The sequence below is a fragment of the Pholis gunnellus genome, assembly GCF_910591455.1.
Source record: "Pholis gunnellus genome assembly, chromosome: 22".
NCBI classification, from domain to species: Eukaryota; Metazoa; Chordata; class Actinopteri; order Perciformes; family Pholidae; genus Pholis; species Pholis gunnellus.
In genome coordinates this window covers 14,448,486-14,471,552 of record NC_136549.1, presented here as the reverse complement: position 1 = coordinate 14,471,552, position 23,067 = coordinate 14,448,486, and the positions used below count along the sequence as shown (strand labels likewise).

General features: G+C 42.0%; 2 protein-coding genes across 2 annotated transcripts in view; one reads left to right on the top strand and one right to left on the bottom strand.

Moving 5' to 3' along the window:
• Window positions 1–14,928, bottom strand: part of lin7a (lin-7 homolog A (C. elegans)) — a gene marked incomplete at its 5' end in the record, with an annotated part of 30,506 nt that extends 15,578 nt beyond the window's left edge. Inside the window, 2 exons of the mRNA XM_079183759.1 lie at window positions 3,080–3,198; window positions 14,892–14,928. Of these exons, the coding sequence (XP_079039885.1) occupies window positions 3,080–3,198; window positions 14,892–14,928 (156 nt within the window). The remainder of the gene's footprint in view (window positions 1–3,079; window positions 3,199–14,891) is intronic.
• Window positions 14,929–20,844: 5,916 nt separating this feature from the next.
• The window catches only part of acss3 (acyl-CoA synthetase short chain family member 3), a 35,195-nt gene continuing 32,972 nt past the window's right edge, over window positions 20,845–23,067 (top strand). The window contains exon 1 of the mRNA XM_079183756.1: window positions 20,845–21,305. Coding sequence (XP_079039882.1) covers window positions 20,989–21,305 — 317 coding nt within the window. The 5' untranslated portion in view covers window positions 20,845–20,988. The remainder of the gene's footprint in view (window positions 21,306–23,067) is intronic.

The window sequence follows — 23,067 nt, the reverse complement described above, 5'->3', positions numbered from 1 at the left end:
CAGCTCTTTGTGGGTGAAGTGGTCTGCATCTTTGCCTCTTGGAAACGGGCATGTGCTACCGCTGCTGCTGCTGCTAAGGCCCTTTTCAGAGGGTTTTTGAGAGTCATTGTGAACAGTGACTGGCACGGAGATCACTCAGCTGGTTTTCAGGCGTGCAGTTGGTGTCTGGATGTGCCAGGTTTCCCTGAGAGGACCGGTGCAGATCTGGACCCAGCGAGACGAGAAGACTAGTGCTTCCTTTCTGTCACTTTGCATGATGTCGAGGTTTTTACGTAATGCTCTGTCAGAAGCCATTTCTAGTAATTGGTTGTTACAGTGTTTAGTGTACAGACTATAGAAATGCTATGTGCATTACTTTGTAGCAGTGTTGTAGTACATAAATGGATCCTCTTTCATGTTTTTAAGTGCCAAACACAAAATGTTATGGCTTTTAATAAAAGTGAAACCAGAGATCTCAGCAGCTGGCCTAGAATTCCTTCAAACATATTACGGTTATTTTATGCTCTGACGTAGTGCAATCTAAATCCAAATGTCACTTTAATTGTCAACACAACAATGCTCTGATTGTCTGCTAATTGTCTGCTTTCATTCCTGGACAAATTACGTGTTCACTTTGTTGACAATTAACTTCCAGAAGAGATGCCATCGTGGCATTCGTCATCTGTCTCTCTGCTCCTCAAAGTCATGTTTGCTTAACTAATACATGGCTCTGGGCGATGCTGCAGTACATCACAACAGACAGGACGCTAAATATACAAGATCCGCTGTTATCAGCCCGCGTGGTGTTGTTGTGTAGAGTGAATGCTCTTGTTTGCTTTGCACCCCGGCTTCCTGATGAATGGTGTTAAGATGATGGATCAGTGGGTGGCCATTCGCGTGTATGTGAATGAAAGTGTTCAAAGCAAAAAGGAGGAAAACTCCTGTTTATGATTCACACTTAATTCCCTCCCTGTAAAATGTGATTAAAACCAATCTCTAACAGTGATTTGCTTGATTAAAATTCAATGTAACGAGCTTATCAAACCTTCAAGTTAATGTAATGCTCGTAATGCTTTATGGCCTCGTGATCATTCAACTGTTCCCTGCGAATTTTTAATGCAGTCAAAATTTCCCTGTTGCTGTTCAGCTCCAGCAGTAATAAAGCAGAGCAATAATCCCACATTTTCATTATGCTGCGGCCCTTTTTGATTGATGTAACTTAAAGAAACTCTCTCAGATTTTGTTGTTTTATCGCCACAATTTCTCCGAGTTGCTGAGTTTTAAAACTTCACTAGTGATCTAGGAACATATTTTGCCACCACGGTATAAATCAGTGATATATCTGCAGAGCTAAGTCATGGAAAAACTATATTAACATCTTTATCATAGCAGCCAGTTGCACCAGCTAATCACACATTTTGCTGCAATTTTCATGCTAAATTCTACTTTATAACTACCTAACACTGAATGTGCCACTTAATTCACTTGCTGTGCAGCTAATTATACAGCACTATAACCTAAATTGACTGCAACCAATGTGAAACTTTCATCCTGTGCGGGATTCTGGTAATAAGAGAGACGGCAACTAAATACATCGAACAGATAAAGTCCTGTGTTGGCTGAGTTTAAGATGCTGCCCCTGACGTACTGTAAATATGGCCATGAATAATACCAACATCACAAAAAGCCTGCAGACAACTTCCTTCTAAGCATAAAATAATCTGCAGAAGTCAACACTTCACACTCCTCGACCGCGAAACATGTAATTTTACTTTTAAAGAGAGATCTGAGTCTCTCTAGTGTGTTTGTTTCTAAGTACCCATTTTCAAAGAACGTTGAAGTTGAAAAATTGGGATTACTCTAACGAGCCCAGTCTAACGGGACATTTTAGACACGGGCTTGAAAGTCAATGGAAAGACATGAAAGGGCCCAAAAAACATGTCTGCCTTGGGCAGCTCAATCTGAAGTAAAGACGGCGGCCGTTGGAGTTAAAGATGAGACATTTTTTGTGTTGTGTTTGTATCTCCTGGTACTTTATGAAAGTACTTTATATTGAAAATATACAGAGATGACAAGAAAAAAAAAGAGAAAGGCTCCAGGGAAATTTAGTTTCTGGTGAGTTCAGTCAGAGACTGAGCAGAACACACACACACACATAGACGCACTCCCTTACCAGCCTTATTCTGCCCATTATTTCAAAACCCCATTAGTCCGAAAAATGTCCCATAGGACCGAAACAACATTAGTCTGGCGGCTCGTTATCCCTAAAACAAACAACCATTTCTCTAAATTACGCACTCTGTATAACAAACAAAAGCAAATGGCTATGTTAATGTAGAATGACATCATCGGATCTTCCCAGTTTGTTTCCTACTAGTGAAGGCATGACCCGCTGCTCTGCCTCTTATTACTCGGTGCCTTCATTGGTTGGGTTGGTTGGGTTTAGGCATAAGGATCGAGATTAGTTATGTTTAGGATAAGAATATCAGGGCAAGCCAACCAGAGTAGGGCAGGTTATGCCTTTGCCATGGTAGGAAAATAATGATTGCAACAATTAGCCATTTGCTTCTGTTTGTTGCACAGAGAATTTGTATTTTCAGAGCAAAGGGCCTTCGGAACAACGGGAGTTTGTTTTCAGGATAACGGGCTGTCGGAAAAATGGGCTTTCGGTCCAATGGGACCTTTTAATTTGAAATTTGAGTTGTATCTTATTGTAAGTAACTTGTATGTTGCAAATCAACAAAGTAAAGTAACTACAACATGTTCAAGAAAAGCTATATGGCTACTAGACGACAACTTGCTGTTGTCCAGTATTTCTTCTGTGAAAGCGATGGTAATAAGGTCTTGACTCCACAGCAACCGTGACCAAACAGATTAAAGAACAACAACTTCCTCAACAGCAACACCAAGGACAAAGCATCCCAGCATACCGAGCACACTGATTGATTGGAAGAGCACTGCAACAAGGAGTGCAAGCATGAGAAAGGTCATCAGAAAAAAAGAAAAAGGAAAGAATAAATAAATAAGAAAAGGAGTGAAAAGACATGAGTCACGTTGGTGTTCACGGACCAGCGGTTCCCCTCCCTTGACAGTGACTCACCTCTCGGATGGCTGTGCAGAACTCGCTCTGAAGGACTTTCTTCAGAGACTGGAGCTTGTGACCGGGCACGTCACCCGACTCCTGCAGCTTCTCCAGCAGCTCGATAGCCCTGGCAACATCTGGCAGAGAGAGAGACGGAGAACGGGTGTGAGTGTAGTAATTCTGTGTTTGGGCCCTCGTGCCAAGGGGACAGAGAGGAGAAGAAAAAAAAAACACCACCTTCAATTACATTAATGGCACAGCCAACGTGAAAGACGCTGGAGCGAATCAATGGGCGGGATAATGGAAATAGATTCCGCCAAGGCCAGCTGGGGCAAGAAAGATAGAATAGCAATCCCATCCATGGATCGTTTGCGTTGGCTTAGCTTCATGCATGAGAATAGGGAAGAGAGGGAATAACTTATCTCTTCGAAGGTAACACTTCTTGGGAAGAGCAATGCATTACAAAGCATTTACACTAAACCTTAAGTTAGAGGCCGTGACTCTGGGGTCTACTGAGCTCTCTTTCCCTCCGTAGCTTGAGCTCAATGAGTCTGCCAGTTTGGCTGATTCATTTCTTGCCCTCTGAAACTGGCAGACTGAATAGAGATACATAATGGAAGGAGAGGGAAGATATTTGGTACTCAATCACTGTTGGTTCAATAACATGTTTTATTCAGCTTGTGTTGTCCAGAGACCTGCGACCACACAAAGAGAGATGATTGGTGCAGTTTGTCAGTGGAGCTCTTGACTCATACCTGCTCCGTTCTAACTTCACATCAAAATATATTGCGCTTGTTGTTGCATGCACCCCGTGATAAGGCTGCAACTAGTTTTATTGTTGACATCTGTTGATTATTTGATTAATCTATTAATCTCTTAGTCAGTAAAATGTCAGTAAATAGGTTCCAGTCACAGGTTCCAAGACTCATGGGGTTTGTTTTGTCAGACAAAACAGTCCAAATGCTTTAATATTACAAAAGTATAAAACAGTAAAAACACTGATAATGTTAACACTACACAAATAAATGTTTTAGCTCTTGCGTGAATACATAGCCATACTGACAAGCTGATCCGAAGGGCCTTATGTCAACAGTAAAGTAATGAAAGGTTTATATACCATTCTAAAATCAGGCGTCATCATGACAAGCAGTAAGTAAATACAAACTGACTAATCAGTTTCTCAACACTGTCATCTCACTACAAGGCTGTATGAGTATCTTTTCACACAGTACACAGTGATAAATTGTAGGTAGAGGCCTCACACTGACAATATTGAATTGTGGGAATATGGGAGTAGCTCAATAAAGCAGTCGTCAGACGGAGGAGCTTTTACTGTTTTGCAGACCTGTGGGAGACGAGACAGGAAGTAGTCTCCGGCTCTGACTGTGTGAATACTCTACAAGGCCATAAAAAGGAAATGTGCAGTGGAGACACTGAGCAGGGAAAATCTATTGCCTGTTTCCACTTCAGGCACTCGGTAATAAAGCGCTGGATTATATTGATCTGCTTGAAATTGCAAGGTCAGTTCCCATCGAGACCGCTTACGGCTCATGAGAACTCGTCCAACGGGAGTTGTATTGGCAGATGTGAGCTGGCAACGAGGCGAGTCATCGTGATGATAATCCGCCGTGAATCAAACGACTCTACTCATGGAGAGAACGTCACAGGTACGTGTGTGAAATGAAACACAATGTTAGCTCTAACTGTCTTGGCACCGGTTCCAGTCCTCTGATCCTGCTCGTTATTCCCAAATTAACCTTTTGCTAAGCCCCACCCCCTTAGTCGCTGTTGCTACGAGAAGCTCTCTGTTCCTGCACAACAAATAATGCAATAATAATGATAACAGATTTGCCACTTGAAGTTTAGTATTTTTTTAAACAATGGGTCCTTGATTTAATTCAGAAAACTCTTATTATAGGTCTGGGTGATATGGCCAAAATCTATTAATTCATATCATAATAACGATATATATATTACGATATAACATGTTTCCTGGTGAGTTAACATTAACACATCACATTATAAGTTGAACTACTTAAAATATAAACTTTATTTCAGTCCTCACTCTGAGCCACAGCCGCTCACAAGCAGATGAGTATTAAATATATATATATATATAATATATATATATAAATATATAATAAAGTACTTTTGTTACGGAGCAACTTGTGTCGGCCTCCTGGCAAACACGGGTCCAGTATTCATATTCTAATTCATCATATTGGGTTTTAAAGAGCTGACAGTGTGCTAAGTATGCCATATTGATATTTTCTATAAAGGTTTCCGGGTCAGTTTTTTCCCCCCTATGCCTGAATATCAAAAAACACAGATTCCGAAGAGCTTGTAATGAGCTGGTACACTCCCAAGCAGCAAGGGCATCTGCTCGGAGGTTTATGAGCATTTCTCTCTCATTAAACGGAGGTCAGGGGCCATCCAGGAAGGATTTTTTTTTTCCCTCCTCTGAGCCGTTATTTGCTTTCACATGCTCATTAGCACCATTTTCTTTATCCACATCAAGGACTTTCGCGAGGCGTTTGGAACTTGACTTCAAAGATTGATATTGCAGACGTTTTTCGGTGCTTTCATCTCGCTGATCAAAAGTGATGCCTACTCATTTCCTGATATCATCTTTCTAACTTGAATTTGGGTAATTGTAAATTGCATCAGCTTCAGACGGAGGAGATAGTCAATTAAATGTTTAACTATTATAATACTGACAGCCTGCTCCGGTCACTATATGTCATGTCCCTCTGCAGTTTTATCCCGATGTAAGTGATTACAGGTGACCACACAAAATGAGTGGTAATAATCATAAAGCCCTCCGGTTAACACGGAGCAGCTCCGAGGTAATCAGACGTCTGCTGGCACATTTACTGCTTCCAGTGATAACTAATCTGTCGGCGAAGATATTCTGCTTCCCTGTCACACTGTTTTCCATTCGCACAGGAGATACTGTCGTGAGAAAAACGTGTAAACAAATCAAAGCGTGATCTTGGTGTTGCCTGAAACCAGGTCTGATAAACTGACACATGCCCGATGGATTATTTCTAGCACATGATTTTGTGCAGTTCTGAGCCAAATGTCCCATGAGTGCACTTCAATACCCACCGCTCTGCACGCTTGATGCAGAAGTGGGACAACGGAAGAGCTGTGTGACTGATCAGAGGGGTGTAAAACAAAAGGACAACCCAGAGGAAGAGGCATTGACGGGCGATTGTGTTCCACGACGGAGCGGCTGAGATGACCGTAGGGGGATCACAGGTACGTCACATTTAACGGGGAAAGGATTCCCGAATCAGATGGGCAGCAAAATAACATACTACATTACTACATTACCTAATAGTCTGTGGGAGTGAGAGGGTGGAGAAAAAACAAGCTCCTGCACGACCCTCTGCACTCTGATAACACTGGTACAACCGTGGTGAAAGACCACACTCATCTCGTGTTGTACCTCGCTGGCTGACAGAACAAATGAAGCAGAGTTGAAGATAACACTAAGTATGTGCTCAACACCCACATGGTGTGCCTGTTTTATGCACATGCTATGAATAACTTCAGCTGGAGGGTAAGACAGGGAATAAAATCCCACCCGCGACTAACCAACGCTGCTATGCAACAACAACATGCATGAACACCGCTGATTTAACACTTTTACAATATGTCACAGAGACATAATAAACTGTATTTCAATCGTTGTTGACTATAGCGGTGGTGGAACAAGCCCTGTGTTGAAGGTACTTGTACTAACTTCCGGGGCTGACCTACAAAATATTGTCATCCCTGCATCACGTTAAATGCTGGAGAGTGTGCCAGGCAGACACACAGCTGACAACCTAACCGATGCATGTGTCCACAACAAAGCAGTCAATATCGTGGCTGCTAACTCTTCCGGACGGGTGAATGGGGACTCATTCACCTTTTTTTGTGCATAAACTGCAGCTGGTACTAGGTGATGGCTTTAACCTGTTTGTGCATCCGGTTATTGTTGCAGCTGGGAGGCTTGTTAGGGACTTCAACCGCAGCACCCCTGCACGCAAGGCACTAACCCTGCTGGTGAACGAGGGTCGGCAATCGAGCGCAATCAATTGCACTGAACATCAATGTGACTTCTCAAACGTTTGACATTGGGTCATATAGAACATGTTGATTTTAATGCATCTGACCTTCCGCCAGCACTAACGGATTCTGGCCACTTTGCAGCGGTGAAATCCTGCTTTTTACACATCCAGCAGACACAGAACCACATCAACATTCAGTTGGAGTTGTGTCTCTGGCCACCTGACGAATGGTAATTCAATATTCACTTCTTTTGGATCCAGCGACTCCAGAGGGACATTTCTGACTCTTCAGCTGCTAAATGCTCCCCTCTGTTCACTATTCTTGTTGTGGGTCATCACACCAAAACAATAAGCTAAACAGTTTGAATGCTCCTTATCTGTCAGATGATAACTCTCTGTGGGTCCGTCATGCATTGCAATTCAATCCGTCATTAATACAAAAATATTGACTGTGCACCTTTGACCTCTGTTATTCATTTCCAGAGCTATTCCATCCCTGCTCTGCGGTTGGTGTCCGAGCATTTCTCGCCTCTCATGCCCCACCCAGCGGCACAGCTGCTCCCAATGGTTCCATCAACCCCTCACTATTTATACCTGACGCTTTCTCTCAGTTCTCCACCAGATCACCTGTTGTGCAACTCAGTCTTCTGACCTTCTCGTTCCTGCCTTCCTGTCTTGTCATGTGCCTTTTGTCCTCACTGTCTGCCCGTCATCGACCACTAGCTTTAATATATCTTTACCGGAAAAAGGAAACTCTCGTGATATTGAACCTCAGAGATTGAACAGTATTGAAATTCCATGAAATGGCGTTATGCCACAATGACCTCACATCTGACACTAAAGAAGAGCAAAGATTAAACATAATGGCCGTCCCTACACAGTTCTCACATAGCTACATTATACCTGTGAAACTGTGACCAAAACTAAACATAAAAAAATAAATCTAAACCTTTCTGAAAAACTGAAACTACATTTGAACTATAACTATAGCAAACGCACTCTGAAAAGTCAAAAGTAAAATAAAATAAAAACTCTTATAACCTGTTTGCCTCACTTCTGCATTGTTAAGGCCGTCTCCCTGAGCTGCTACGTGAGTAACATATTTGAACACCACTGGACTTCACAATGATCCTGAACCAAACCATTTTCACTAAAAACACAGTGGAGAGAAATTCAGTTCAGCCCTCGGGTGCTTTATTACTCTGACTTCAATCTCAACCCAGAGACCCTCTGGGGCCTCGAGGGGATTCAGTGTGTCCAGATGTGTGCAACATCTGTACAAGTTTTCACAACCGCCTCAGGGAAAAAACTATATGCTCCACGTTGACAACTGCAAGTGCCAAATTTAGCTGAAGCAAACAAGACTGTACGCAATTAGGTCATTCTCACTGTGAGGTTTGACAGATTCCTCTTCAAAAGGCAGAGAAAAGGCAACTGATGCTGCTGTGTCTAAATGAGGATTTCTTTTTTTAGATAATCTGTGACACAAGAAAAAATAGTATCTTTCGTTCTTATTACTTGTGAGAAAAAAAATCACAAGTTGTAATTTCAGAGTACCTTTTCTTTAAGGAGTTTTGACACCAACGAGAAACACTTGAGTGCACGCCACAACACGGTACAGTAACAGTGTGGCGCACCGCTGACGTATTAAGCAGAGTGATGACAGAGATCCTGCCAGCCGTTAATTTCCCTATCTTTATGGTGAGGGCATTCTCATCAGTGATACTCAATGATTAAATGAGCGAAGTTTAATGCAAGTTTTTTAATTACTTGACTGTCAAGACTTCACTAATACCTTCTGGGAGCAAAGTTTCCATCGTGTCCTAACGCTGGCATCACTATATTGCCCACTAATGTTAAATGTAGCATTTAAGGCAAAATAAAACCTGTGTTTCTGTAGTACCTGTGCCCAACTGATGTTTACAGCCACTTTTATGGTGTCGCCAAGTGGGTTTGTGTTTAATGTTTGCAAGTTGAGCGGGGAAGATAACGTTCACGCAACAGTGTTCATACGACACCAAACATATTTTGAACTTGACTTCCCATTTTGAAGATATGACTTTGATTTAAAGGCGGCATTACAACACCGATGGGAGAGAGGAAACATTCAATGTTAATGGAACTCAATAACTTGGATTTCTATTGGAACATTAATAAACTGAACGCAATAAGTTCCCCTCTCTCCCTCTCTCTCTCTCTCTCTGTCTCTCTCTCTCTCTGTCTCTCTCTCTGTCTCTCTGTCTCTCTCGTCGTCGAAAGGTTTTCTGACTAACTGAGGTAGAAATAGACAAAGCTACAATTACCACCTTGGGGTTGTACGTGTCCGCCAACCAGTCAAATTAGAAAATGTCATCGCATCATCATTTCATCCTATTAGAAATTTGTGATAAATTGGCCTCATTAGTGCATGGATTCTTGAGTTTAAAACAAAAATGGGTTTTGTGAGGTCACAGTGACCTTTGACTACCAATTCATACTTAGTTCATCCTTGAGTCAAAGTGGACGTTCGGGCCAAATTTGAATAAATTCCCTCAACATGGTCCTGAGATGTTGTGTTCACGAGAAGGAGACGGATGGACGGACTAAGAAAAAACATAACGCACAAACACAACACAGTTGTCGCCGGCGTGGAGGCATCATGAAACAGAATGAAGACAAGCTGGTACAGAACAAAATAATAACTCCTGATGTTCCGATGGAGAATCTGTCATTTTAAAAAGTCTATTTATTCTTGTACTAACTAGCAATGTAAAGTACTGAATCAGTTGTGATTTCTTACATAACAAGTCACATACTGACCAAAACAGTCATCGCTCGATATTACTGGCTTCAGCGATCATGATGACGTACAATATATTACATAATCTAGTCACAAAGAGATAAAGTAACTTGTTTTTTAAAGAATGATATAATTCAATGCAGAACAGAAAGGTGGAATAAGATAACTGCGTCTGACATTGTCTGTGTGGCAGCGTACTCTGGAAACTCATTTCCCAGAGCTTCAAACATCCGCCTCACCAAAGAAGGTCATCCTCATCATTTGCTGATTAGAGAAAAGGCACAGAGCTGAACAAAGCCACTGTGACACGTAATGGAGTCTTCGGTGCTCGACAGGTCTCCACATCGTTGTTGTTGTGCGGATGTGTTCGCACTGGGCAGCGCTCCAGTCGGTCAATTTATAACAGACGGCAGAACTGAGTGCAATTCATTCTTAGGGCTTAGAAGTGTAATTTTTGACAAAACTGCAGCGATGTGAATAAACACGCCCAGATCAGAGGCTGAGCTCGTTTAACCATGCGATCAAATCTCTGAAACCTGTAGATCCTCTTTTCATATTCTGCTTAAATGACCTTCCTCTGACTCCGCTCCTCCCTTTAAACCCTGAGAGATGCTTTCTGGGACGCCATGCATGCTGGAGTAAAATGTCCTGAAGAGGCCTTGCCATCTGCCACCGCCACTTTGACCTGGGTGTCCTTGGTGACTCTGCTGCTAATTCCAACAACAATAACTGGAACAATCGCTCTGAATGTGTAAAATGGGACGACAGGGTTTTGACCAAACAAGTCCCACGGCAAGCGAATTAGCTGTAATTTGCCTTGCTGCGACGATCGCATCGAAACACGATAAATAAATCACTCCGGGAGGGCTAATGGCTCCTGTGGGAGCCTGTGGTGAGACAGAGAACATCGCACTGATTGTCTTCTTCATCCTCACTAATTACTGGACTGTGTCCCTCCAAGACCATTACTCTATGAACCTCTGTATTAAATCAAGGTGGGTTGAGATATCAACGGCTATGAGTGACGTCAGCTTGTCAGCAAGCCCTTTAATCCTTCAAATCATTGGTGTGACTGAGAGCATGTTATGGGAATAAGGTCTGGCCTCAAATCAGGGGACTCTCCATGGTCTCTCAGAGGGAAAATAAGGACTGGGGCAGTAGACGGGTGCAGATATTCCCCTCGGTCTTTTAAGACGGGCGGCTGTAAACTGAACAGAGACTCGTCAAAACCTGACACACAGGGAAGTACACCAAACCGAGTTGAACAAAGCCACAGTGTGTGGATGTGTCCGCACTGGGCCGCGCTCCAGTTAGTCAATTTATAACCGACTGCAGAACTGAGTGCAATTCATTCTCCTTACTCTTTAAAGGCTGAGCTCATTAAAACATGCCGTCGTGATCAAATCACCTGAAACCTGAAGGTCCTCTTTGCATATCCTGCTTAAAGGACCTTCCTCTGATTCCACTCCTAGCTTTAAACCCTGAGAGATGATGATCTGGGACGCCATTCATACTAGAATAAAATGTCCTGAAAAGGCCTTGTCATCTGCGAAACGCCACTTTGACCTTGAAGTCCTTGGCAACTTTCCTGCCGAGTGTCCCTCCAAGACAATTACTCTGAGAACCGTTACCTCCGTATTAAAAAGAGGTGGGTTGAGATCTCAACAGCTATGAGTGACGTCTGCTTGTGAGCAACCCTCTGGCCTCAGAACAATGAATTCGCCGTGATCCCTCAGAGGGAAAACAAGGACTAAGGCAGAGTAGAGCGCCGCAGATATTCCCTTCAGTCTGATAAGACAGGAGGCCATGAACTGAACAAAACCTTGCGACACAGCGAAGAAAACCAAAAAAGGAGTCGTACTTGAAAGAGCGAGGGCTTCTTTCTAGAGTTGCCATCTTGAAGTGCTGCTCAAAAGCCTCACAGGGGACACACCGCTTTTCTCAACAGAGAAAATAACCTCTACGGACCAGAATGTGATGCAGCTACAAGATGTTGCAACCCACCTTTGCTCAAATGGAAAATCTTGAATGACATGAATGCAACAGGTTTGCTGCTGCATTTTGGGGTAATCAAAGGTCATCATGGGAAATTGAGGAAGCCACTAACTGAAGCAGAAGCACTGCTGATAAGGCTGATACAGTAAGTGTTTGACACTTCTTTTAATCAAACACTGCCTACACACGCCCACTACAGCACTATAGTTATTAGATTATGGAGGTAGATATCCAGGTTATGAGTCTAACCATCCATCAGCTGCTAATATATATCATTTATGTGATTCACCAGTCAATTACTGTATCTTTAAGGGTTTTTAGCCAAGCCAGCAGCCTGATTCTAGGGATGCCATAGATCTGATGATTGATCCACCACTTTAAGTTCAGACTGAAACATCTTAACTCAACTATTGAATGCATTGAAACTTTGAACAGACATTCATGGTCCCTGAAAATGAAGCCTACTAACATTGGTGATCGGAATGATTACCATGAAATTTGCTTTGCACATTCATGTTCCACTAAAAATAATAACTTTCTTTATATCTAGCATCATCAGTTCAAAATTTCAATGTGTGAAATCATTTGGTCTGTCTGCAAAAAGCAGCTTCTAAAATAAGATATATAAGATATTGAATATTGCAAACAGTATATTACAGTATTGCATGCTGGCGATAGCGTTCAGCTCAAAACACAGCTCTGTGCAGCTAGTTTAAGACTTCTAGTTTAGTTTTTGTTCACAGTTGCAACAACTTGCAAGCTATTGCACGCGCTTCTCTTCTGGAAATCGTTCCACACAAAACTAGTGTCGCTCATTCTACATAAGTTTCAGACAAAATTCTTTGAACTATACCGAACAGCAAATGAGTTACACCCACAATGACCTCTGCTCTGACTATTTCACATCAGAAAGGCTCTGATCGCACTTGCCCATTTGTAGTTAAGCTCCTGCTCCATGGAGAATGCAAACTAGTTTTATAAGATATTCAGGGAGATCAAATCAATTGTTCTTGGGTGCCGGTGCTTATCAAAGTCATTTCCTCCGACAATAACAGGAAGACCAGTGATGTCAGATCTTTTCATCCTGCTGTGACCCAACAGGCCAAGTGGGAGCCCTGGAAATGAACATCTCTGTCCGGTTCCCTCCCCGCCTGTGTTTGACTCAGCAGCTAAAGCCTCCTCCCGACATGAGACGACGGTGCCTTTTCATTAGCAATTATAGTGCTTTCTCAAAAGCGGCAGCAGCTGAAAAAGAGAGCCTTGTAGTGTTACCTCTGTCTCTGTACAACTACCATTATTACTACTCCTGCCATTACAGCTGACAGTCGCTGACAGCTAGAATTCATGCCACAGCATGAGAATATGGATCAGCCCCCCCCCCCCGCCCCTCTGCATTCAGGCTGAGGTCACGTCTGAATCACTGCCCCAGCAAATGAGTAAGATCAGATAAGGCTGGCTGCTGACATTTTACCAAGAAGGAAGACATTCATCTTAAACTCTGTGTTTAAAAGCCTCAGCTAAGCCCCTCTCTATAATTCCATAGGACGAGTGGTGTGATGGAAAGGCGTGGGTTGTATTGTTTATCTGTTTGCTTGATGGTGCGATCTTTGACTCTTTTCATTACCTCTGCATGGTAAAGCACTTCTGCACCCAGCAGAGTGTGCATCAGTAAAGCCTGACTGCTCACAAGCATTAAACTTTAGTGAAGAACAGATTGCAATTGAGCACATGGAGAGGGGAAAAAAATAATCTAAATAGCAGAAAATGATAAATTGTGACTAATGACTTGGATTCCACATAACAAGTAACACCAGTCAGATTAATTCCTGCATAATCATTTATGCTCCCGCCAGATAAAGAGTATTTATAGTCACCTCCTGTGACTTGGAAGTGATGCTAGCTTTACTTGGCACGCAGGAAGTAGCTCTCCTTTCTCTACATTTGACAGCATCCGTTTCCTATGCAAGGCTTGCGCAATATTACATTTCACCAAAGGATAAGCATTTCGTCGGACTGGGAATTTTTCTCTTGTGATTTAAAAATATACACTTTTAACAAGAAATTGAAGGGACAAGTTGTAATAAAATCTGTATACAATCTCAGTGGTATTTCTGTGATAGGGGCTTTAAGTCTGCTTGAGCACAATGTCCTAAAATGCAGCTCTTTTCTTTAAGAAGCGAATGAAATGAATGCTAATTATTATCATTACTACATTACTACCACATGCATGAGGTAAAGGGGGTGCACAAATATGTGTTTAAGTCACTTAAGTCACATATAGTCTACAATTACATATTTCAGCTCTTAGTAAACACCTGTGGTGCATCAGCAAAAACAGGCGGAGCGACACCATTTCAACATATCATTAGGCTTTAATTGCAATGTTCTTGCATAGGCTACTGTATACGTTTCCAACAAGTGTAAACAAAATACAACTGCTCGTGTTCCCTATGAAGGCACCAACCTGCCCGAATGGCTTGCACCTGCCCAATTAAAATACAAAAGTTGTCTCCCGTAGCACAAAGTAGATTTCCGTGCCAAAGCGCTTCAGCATGTTTACAGATGGAGAGCAAAAAAAAAAAAAAAAAAAAAAAAAAGCGAGCTGTAACGGGATAATATTAGCGAGCAGGTTACATAATATACATGGGAATAAACAGAACCCACTGTGAGCGGTGTCAGGGTGTCCATTTGTCAAATAAATGATGGTGAATGAATGCATGCGCCCATGAAGAGCGTAGACGGTTATTCCACGGAGGAAACGAGCGCTCCATTCTGCACAATGACCGCACGGAACGGAGAGGCTGGACCGTTCTTTAATTTTTTATTATTTGCAATAGCGCGAGCTCATATTGCCTTCAAATAACGACCCGTAAAAACAATCTGTAGGAAATCCGAGTCGGGTACAAACACCTGAATCTACCGCGAGTTCCGAGCGGAAGTTTTACAAAACGTTCTTTTTTTTTAAAACGCACGAATTGCAAAGCTCCGAGCGCCTTACCTCGATCCAGAGAGAGCGGTTGGACCACTGTCGCCATGACTGCTGTTTACTGGAGACTGGAGAGACTACAGGAGCTGCAGCATCACAGAGAGAGACGGAGAGAGAGAGAGATAGAGAGAGAGCGAGAGAGGGCGAGAGAGAGAGAGAGAGAGAGAGAGAGAGAGATGTTGGGAGGGGTTGGGAGGGAAAATTAATCTACCTCATAATATCTCATAACCTGCACTTAATGAATGTCCATCAAAATTAATGGCACGATAGCACAGGGCCGTCCACCACTATATATAAATAAATATAAAAAACAAAAACAATAGCGCACTTTATTCAACATTTTTTTGACACGCATTTAATCTGCAATGAAAAGTAAAATCATCATTAAATTATTATTATTTTTTTCCGTACATTTGATTTCCTATACTGGATTAAACTGCTTATTTAAAGCGACGGCATTACGGCATTTGAGTGGATGTGACTAATATTTTAAAATGATACATATAAAGCACATATCTGCTCAGGAGAAGGATTTATGACCAGCACACTACATGGCTCACAAAGTATGTCACTTGTACAACGGATGTGGACTCACGAGCATCGCGTGCACATGTGTTTGCTGAACATCTTGCTGCAAAATCATGGACATTGATGTGTTGCTTTTACTGGGTCCGCTCTTCTGGTTTCAGGTTTTCCATAAGATCTTGCTGCAAGATGTTGCTCACATTCAACAAGTAGGCGACACAAAGGTTTGTGGTTATGGAGGACCACATCGTATAATGGCCATAAAGTGTATCTCATCAGGACCACTGTTCTTTCTTACTGACACTGATCAATAAACTAACCCTGATTACATTTTTTAAAAGTAATTGTTTTCCACAACATGTGGCTCCATCATTCACAGAAGTAAACCAGTGGCCCTGTTTTGCATGCTGCACCTCTAAATGATGCGCTGTATATGAGTTTCTGTGTGAAGATGCTTATCCGTGCATGATCCATTCATTCATTGCAGAGATCAGTTGATTGCAACCACGCTCGCCTTTAAGGTTTATTGGGAACCGCTGAGCCACGCCGCCTGTTATCTCCTCCCTTGGCTGCAGTACATGCTCTGCATGCAGCCCGATAAGGACTGAATGATGGTAGTGAACCTTTGTTGAAGGGCTTAAGGATTAATCCTCGTGTTTATGTTCTCCCACAGAACGGAGCCAAACCACTGACTCTCTTCATCTACTGTAGATCCGCTGCCTAATGGGGCCTGCTGCTGTGGCCTGCTGCCGTGGTGTATATATCTCATACCTGGCCAGTCGTTGCACTCGACAGGAGGAGCGCTCAACACAAACAAGCAGCAAATCCTTGGTAAAAGGGGGGGGGGGGGGTGTTAAGGCTGCAGCACGGGGAGTCACATGGCTCTCAAACCATGACTTTAGCTTGACAAATGCAAGCTGTAAACACAAAACTACACCTGAGGCAACGGCCAATATTTCAGCTTCTACGTGCACAGCTGTGCAGAGCGGGCTCCTCAGTATAGACACTGAAATCAGAATCTCATTTATCTTGCTTGCATAAAAAAAAAAGAAAACCACTTTAGCCTCTACCCATTTGGGAAGCAATTACTCCACTCCCATCTTCATTTATACTTCAAACATGCAGCTATGCAGTGAGTCCAAGAATGACATTTAAAAAAATGTGACGCCGATGTATTTCTACTAAGTCCATTTTCATCATCTTTAAGCATTTCAGAAGAATATTCTGTCATCATCAATCTGCTCTGTTTTTGATTGAAAGTGTGACTAAAAACCTAATCATACAGTCCATATGTGCTGATGAATTCCAGCTGCATGCAGATGTGAAACTGGTGGAAAGCGGTGGGCTGGACGGATGGCGAGAGAGGGTGAGGGCTTAGAGAGCGCACGGAAAGAGGGCACAGAGAGATTACAGGCTCCCACCCATATGGGCTGGAATACAGTCCTGCTTTTTTTTTTTTAAGAGGTGGGATTACGCTGCAGCGCTCTTAAAGCCCTTTAACTGCAAATGAATTGATTTCTAAAAGGTCTCCACTCCCACAGAAGGAGACGCAAGAGGCCATGTAGACAACACGGACTCAAGTGTGTTTGCCTCTCAGATTAAAGCTCTGAACATTTAGCCATTGTCACAACATGTGCTCATTGAAGTCTTAAAAGGAATGGTTCAAATATATGTTTGTTCCCTTTCTTGCCGAGAGTTAGATGAGAGGATATCTCTCTGATATCTGTATGGTTTAAAGATACAGCATGCAGTTTAGCTAAATTTAGCTTAGCATAAATACAGAAAACAGAGGGAAGCAGCTTGCCACGATCAACATGTTACATCTTGTTTGTTCAATTCATACAAAAAAAAAACATGAAATGAAGAGTAAAAACTTCATGTTGTGGTTTTGACGGGATTAAATGCCAGATTATTTCATGGCCTTGTCTTCTACTTATCAAAAAGGTGCATCGGGTAATGAATTTTGACAACCTCTGATCCCTGTGCAGCTTTGACTGTGATATGTCAAGTTGCACTGGGAAACATATAGTTGAAAATGTCCCGGCGATCTGATGAATACCTCAAAAGTAATTTATGTAATACTTTGTGTTTAGGTTTTACTGCGCGAGGTGACAGGCTGCTGCTGCTCTGTTGTCTATTACCAAGCTCCATCAGGCAGCTGACAGGTAACGGAGGAAGATCGTCCTGTAAACACGTGGGAGGTAGACTGACATCTGAGAAATTGTATTTATTTTACAACAAGACGTGTTGACTTAATAAAGATACAATTGTGTTTGCAGGAGCCACTAAGGGGAAGTTGCTCCATGATGATATTCCCTCACTTCTTAAGACTATCTTGGTCATTTGTGCTTTTATTTATTTCTTTAATATATATTTATAGACCTATTTTTTCAATGCTTGTGTACATAACGGTCCTGTCTATTTAGTTTACCTTTATTTGTTGGGCTTTGTTGCCCTTGTTCCCATCTGCTGTTTCTATTTCTGTGTAAGTACATCAAGAGAAACGCTAAAACCTGTCAAATTCATTTTATGTGCGCACATTCACGGCCAATACAGATGATTGTGGTTCTATCCTCTATCTGGAGCAACTTTGGAGTTTAATGTCTTGCTTAAAGGCACGTTGGGGTTTATAAAACGGAGAACACTGATTTCCACATATTGTGCTCTTACCGTTGGATTCTAACCACGGTTTACCTCTTAGGCTGTTGACGCCCCCTTCAGGTTAACAGCACCCGTTCATTTTGTCAAATGGAAATATTGCAATACATAAAATAAAAGTATTGACAGTTCAGTTTGGTGCATCCAGCAGCTCCTGAGTGATTTAATCTCATTTCATTTGAGAAGAAAGCTATTTGGAGTTTAGGAAATTCACGGATTTCGCTGTTTATTTGGGATTTTTTGTGACTCAAAGACGACACTAAAAGAATATTAAGATGTTGAGCTCCCGCCCCTCTTACACATCTCAAATGTATAAAAGATTATCTTCACCTCCTGCTTTGACTGGCATTAAATAAGGGAATAATCATCTACAATAATGGCTTTTACCCTAACTTACAGCAGCGCACTTTACGGGATGATAAAGCGTCCCCTGTATTTTGCATTCAAATTCACTCAGTTGTAATAATCTGTAATGATGTATCAGTTTTTCTAAATGATGTTGACTGAAATCATTCACAAGCCTCTCCGCCAACTCTCTGCGTCTAAAACCCATTCAAAATGTAAAACGGCAATCATTATCTTCAAACTAATTCTATTATGAATCCACATTCAGACACTCTGCTTGGAGATTAATCATTTGTAGATTTGTAGACTCTGGTAATTTGTCACTAACTGTTTCTGACGGGCAGCCGGCAGATTTCTGCTTCAAAGGAATCACACAAATTACACCGACAATTCAGGTCTGATTGGCCTTTTGCAAGCAGCTACTGCTCTCTCTGTGCACGTCCGGTGCCAGAGAGTATAACAATGATATGTATTCTGCCAACAGCATCTGCGCTGTTATAAAAAGAGTAATGGCAGCGCCTGAGGGAGCAGTGATTTAGCGAGACCTTTTGGCCGGACAAATTACAGCATGAGAGGTGAAAGGGAGGCATCTTTTCCCTGCCAATGTTTGATTGTTACACATGAATAATGCTTGTAATTGACATGCTCTGTTGAATGTGATGAGATTTCAATCAATATTAGGTCAGAAAAAAACAGGTTCATCATGTCCAAAAAGCCACAGGATAAGATGGATTCAAGAAGAGCTTCATCAATATTTCAGAATATGGAAAACACAATTCCATGCTGGCCAAGAGGGTATAATAAGTGCTTGGTCACTGTTTGTTTCCCCTGCAAACCACGGTAACGGTTCCCGGTTGCTCGTCCAATTTTCATTGAAGTTCTCACATTTGGTGAGAAATGTAGTGGACCCAGTAGCTGCGAGGCGTTTACTACGGGTTCCCTGGAAAGTGCACGCTGTTTCCAGAGCTGCCTAATGGAAAACATGCACGTATAAATAGAAACAGATGACCTGAAATATCAGATGGATGAATTACTCATCCTGGGGCACCAGTATGCAGGGTTCACGTCCAGGGGGGGGGTCAGCTGGATTATGGGTTTTAACCAGCAGCTTGGATGACGGCAGTGACGAAAAGAGATGTGTATGCAACACCATCATCTGGGGACATGGAGCTGCTGCTGGCCATGTGGCAGAACAAGTGACTCAATTATGTTCATAAATATCCTCAAAACAAGCCCCTATGCATTCCCTGGGAGGTGGGTTGTTTGCCTTCTTAACAGGAGAAAGGGTATTGATGCCACCCCGAGGACCCTGAGAGATTAATGCTGCAGCCAGCAAACACAAGTTTGCGATGGAAATGAGCTTCAAGGAGTAAATATCAATTATTTCTACTTGTTTTTGCATGATAAAATACATGCCACTGGCTAAATAGCTGTCCTGAAAAATGTATTTGGGTTTATGTGGAGCTAAGAACTGTGATATTTATATCAGGTTGTATGCACCCGCCCCCCAAAAAAACATTGTTTTCTTGCATCTTTCACATATTTCTGTACAGATATATTTGTACGTTGTTCGCACTAACACCAGTTCAGAGGCCTTTCTTATTTACCGGTTTTCTGCTACAACTGCTATAATCCTGACATTGTTTACAGTTGCAAACAGCTGCTGTCGTCAAACAGGTATCAATCAGGCATATTCTCTTGCATTCAGCACTAACTTGCTGTGTTTTATGTTAGATAGCCAGTAGGACTGTGTTTTTGTGTTTAATATCTCTCACTCTATACGTCACTCTTTATTTGTGTAGTTATTTTTATACAAACATTTATAATGCCTCACACTTAAAAAAAACATATGAAGCCTATAATATTTGTGTGTTTTGAATAAAAAATGCACGACATCAGTACATTCTTGTCCCATTTTGCCACGTTGTGAATGCATACATTCTCTTGAACACTGTTATGCTCATCGGACAGAGATCATAAAACAAAAACAATGGAGAGCGGATGCAGCTGTAACAGACCACGTCATATTTAATTGACGTCGCTTTGAAATGACGGCTCCCAGGCGAGATCTGTTTAAAATTGCCTGTTGCCTCGACTCCTCTCTCCTCGACTAAGGAGACGCATGGGGAAGTGGGCGTGACCAAGACGCCAGAGGAGGCGAGGCAAAGGAATCGAGCACATGCGAAATAGAAAAGAAGAAAGGCCGCTTAAGATTGCTAAAATAATATACTTTATTATTATATACTTGGGCTCCAAGCCGCTGCATCACACAATAAATACACGTGCCAGCATCACAATCCACATGCACGCGTAGCACATAGGTCACGTGTTGTGTGTTTTTAAACGTGGCGCAAAAGCTCCTCTTGCGTCAACCATATCCAGTTCATAGTTCGCATGCCTTGAGAGTGTTGTGAGGAGTTCTTAGGAGGCTTCTTTCCCCCCTACGTGGCCCCAGTTTACATTGAGAGTTGCTGAAGCGCTTCCCTCTCTCACGTGCAGGAAAACACCGAAAGCAAGAGAAACGCGTGTAAGTTTAGTTTATCGTTTTTTTAAATAACTCTCCTACAGCAGCTTTTTAGCAATGCACTTCCAAATAAAACACTTACTGCGCCCGAATTTCTGCGTTTCTATCCCGCGCAAGAGGACACTCGGGAGGACTGTTTACGCAGCACAACAACGTAGCGTGGGACCAGCTGGATCGCGTGCGTCTGCAGAGATCAAGAAGTATTTCGCCCGGCAGTGGTGCAGAAACTATGCATCCGACACCGCGTACAGCCGAGCCTTCGCCCAAGCGAGGGACAACCCCGAGACATTCTGGGGTGAGGTGGGACAGGATATAGACTGGTTTGAGCCGTGGAGTAACACTTTGCACGTTGAGGATCCAGTGTTTCCAAACTGGTAGGTTTCAATGTCGCAAACTATTAACACAGCAAGAAACACTTTCACTTACGTTTAGGATATTTGCTTTTAAAAAAAGGAAACGCTGTATGGTCACTTTACAGCAATATGTCTCTTTAATAAGTCAAAGCATCTGGTTCCCCAATTTCACAAAGATCTTGAAATACTTGGAAGCTTGAGAATAATAAAATAAGACATTTTTAAGATTAATTTATGACCCTGAACTACTAACATTTTAATAATAACATCCCAATTGACCTATAGTCTGTTTGGACACCCCAATTACTTAATTAATAATCTCTAGACTTTCTTATGACAACGTGCTTTGAGAAGAGGTGGTGTGCGTAAAGTAGGGTCTAGTTTTGTTGAATCATTTAATTTAAATTGTTGATAATCTGTGATTCAGCAAAAATACACATGGGATTAAAGGTCCGTGCATGAAGTATAATTCATCTGCCATTGTTGACGTCGTGTAATGTTTAAAGTGTGTTTAGGGTTATTGTCTAATCTCATTGGCCTACTTGTGTGTATCGATGCGTGGGAGTTCATTGTTCGATAGCCGATGGTGCTTAAACGCGGCTTTGTCCGTGTTATTGTCCCATTGAATGACCACGTGCCATGCAATTCGGCGCACTAAACCGCCCCCTTGTTGTTTATCCACTTTGAAAAATGAAAATTGAGTCAAGGAATTCGAGAGCCGGAAACGGAGACAGCTCGCCTTCAAAGTAAAAGTTGCGCATTTTCAAACGTGTTTGCTCCAACGATCAATTTAAGGAGAGCTAAATTAAATTAACAAATATTCCAAATAATGAACATAATAAATGACTGTTATAAAGTCATATTTCTGCCACTTTCTCACAGTTGAAGCTGAATAAACTGGGCATGAACACTGCATTATCTGTATGTAATGATTCATTATATTATATAATTGTTTATTTAATTCAGGCTTCTTAAACTATTCGGGTGAATGATACAGACTTTAGTGTTAAGACGTGTGAAGACCTTGAACTTTGACTTTATTGCTGGCCATGATAATAACACCACTAAGCTATCCAATGTAAAATCCTTCAAGTTTATTTGTCATTCGAACTTCTAACTATTCTACATAAAATAAATGAATAAATAACAATTTGCTGGACTATCCTCTGGCCTGTATAAGAAAAAATGAATCCAATGATTACACTTTGTTACTTGCCATCACTCAAGATACATTAATTGGTATACTATCTAATGCACACAGTGCTAACCTTTACTTAATTAGCATTTTCAACATTCTCGACAGCTTGCAACAGGGTGCACGTGTGTCTGCTCACTACACGGGTCTGTATTACAATGCTGATTATCAATAGAAATAACATGTAAAACCAATCTTCACTTTTCAAATTGCTTTATTTTTACGAAACTACAGACGTTTTCTACCTGTGCCTGCGGCCTGCTGGCATCATGGTAACATGGATTTTAGGCCAGCCAATCAGCCAATTATTGCATTATTATTATTGCACTTCTTGCACTGTTTTTCGAAAAGCAAACATTATTAACATGCATAACTGCTCACATGCACGTTTGTTTATTTGGTGGGTGGGATCGTCAATTATACCATCTAGTGTGGTAGGAAAGCCAGAGCTGCCTGATTCTGGTACTGTTGTGTTAAACTGAAGGACTCAAATACCGTGTGTCTCTCTAGCTTCCAAACACAGCAGATACCAGACACCATCTGGTCCACCTGCTCGCTGCTCTTCATCCTTATGCGCAGCACCACAAT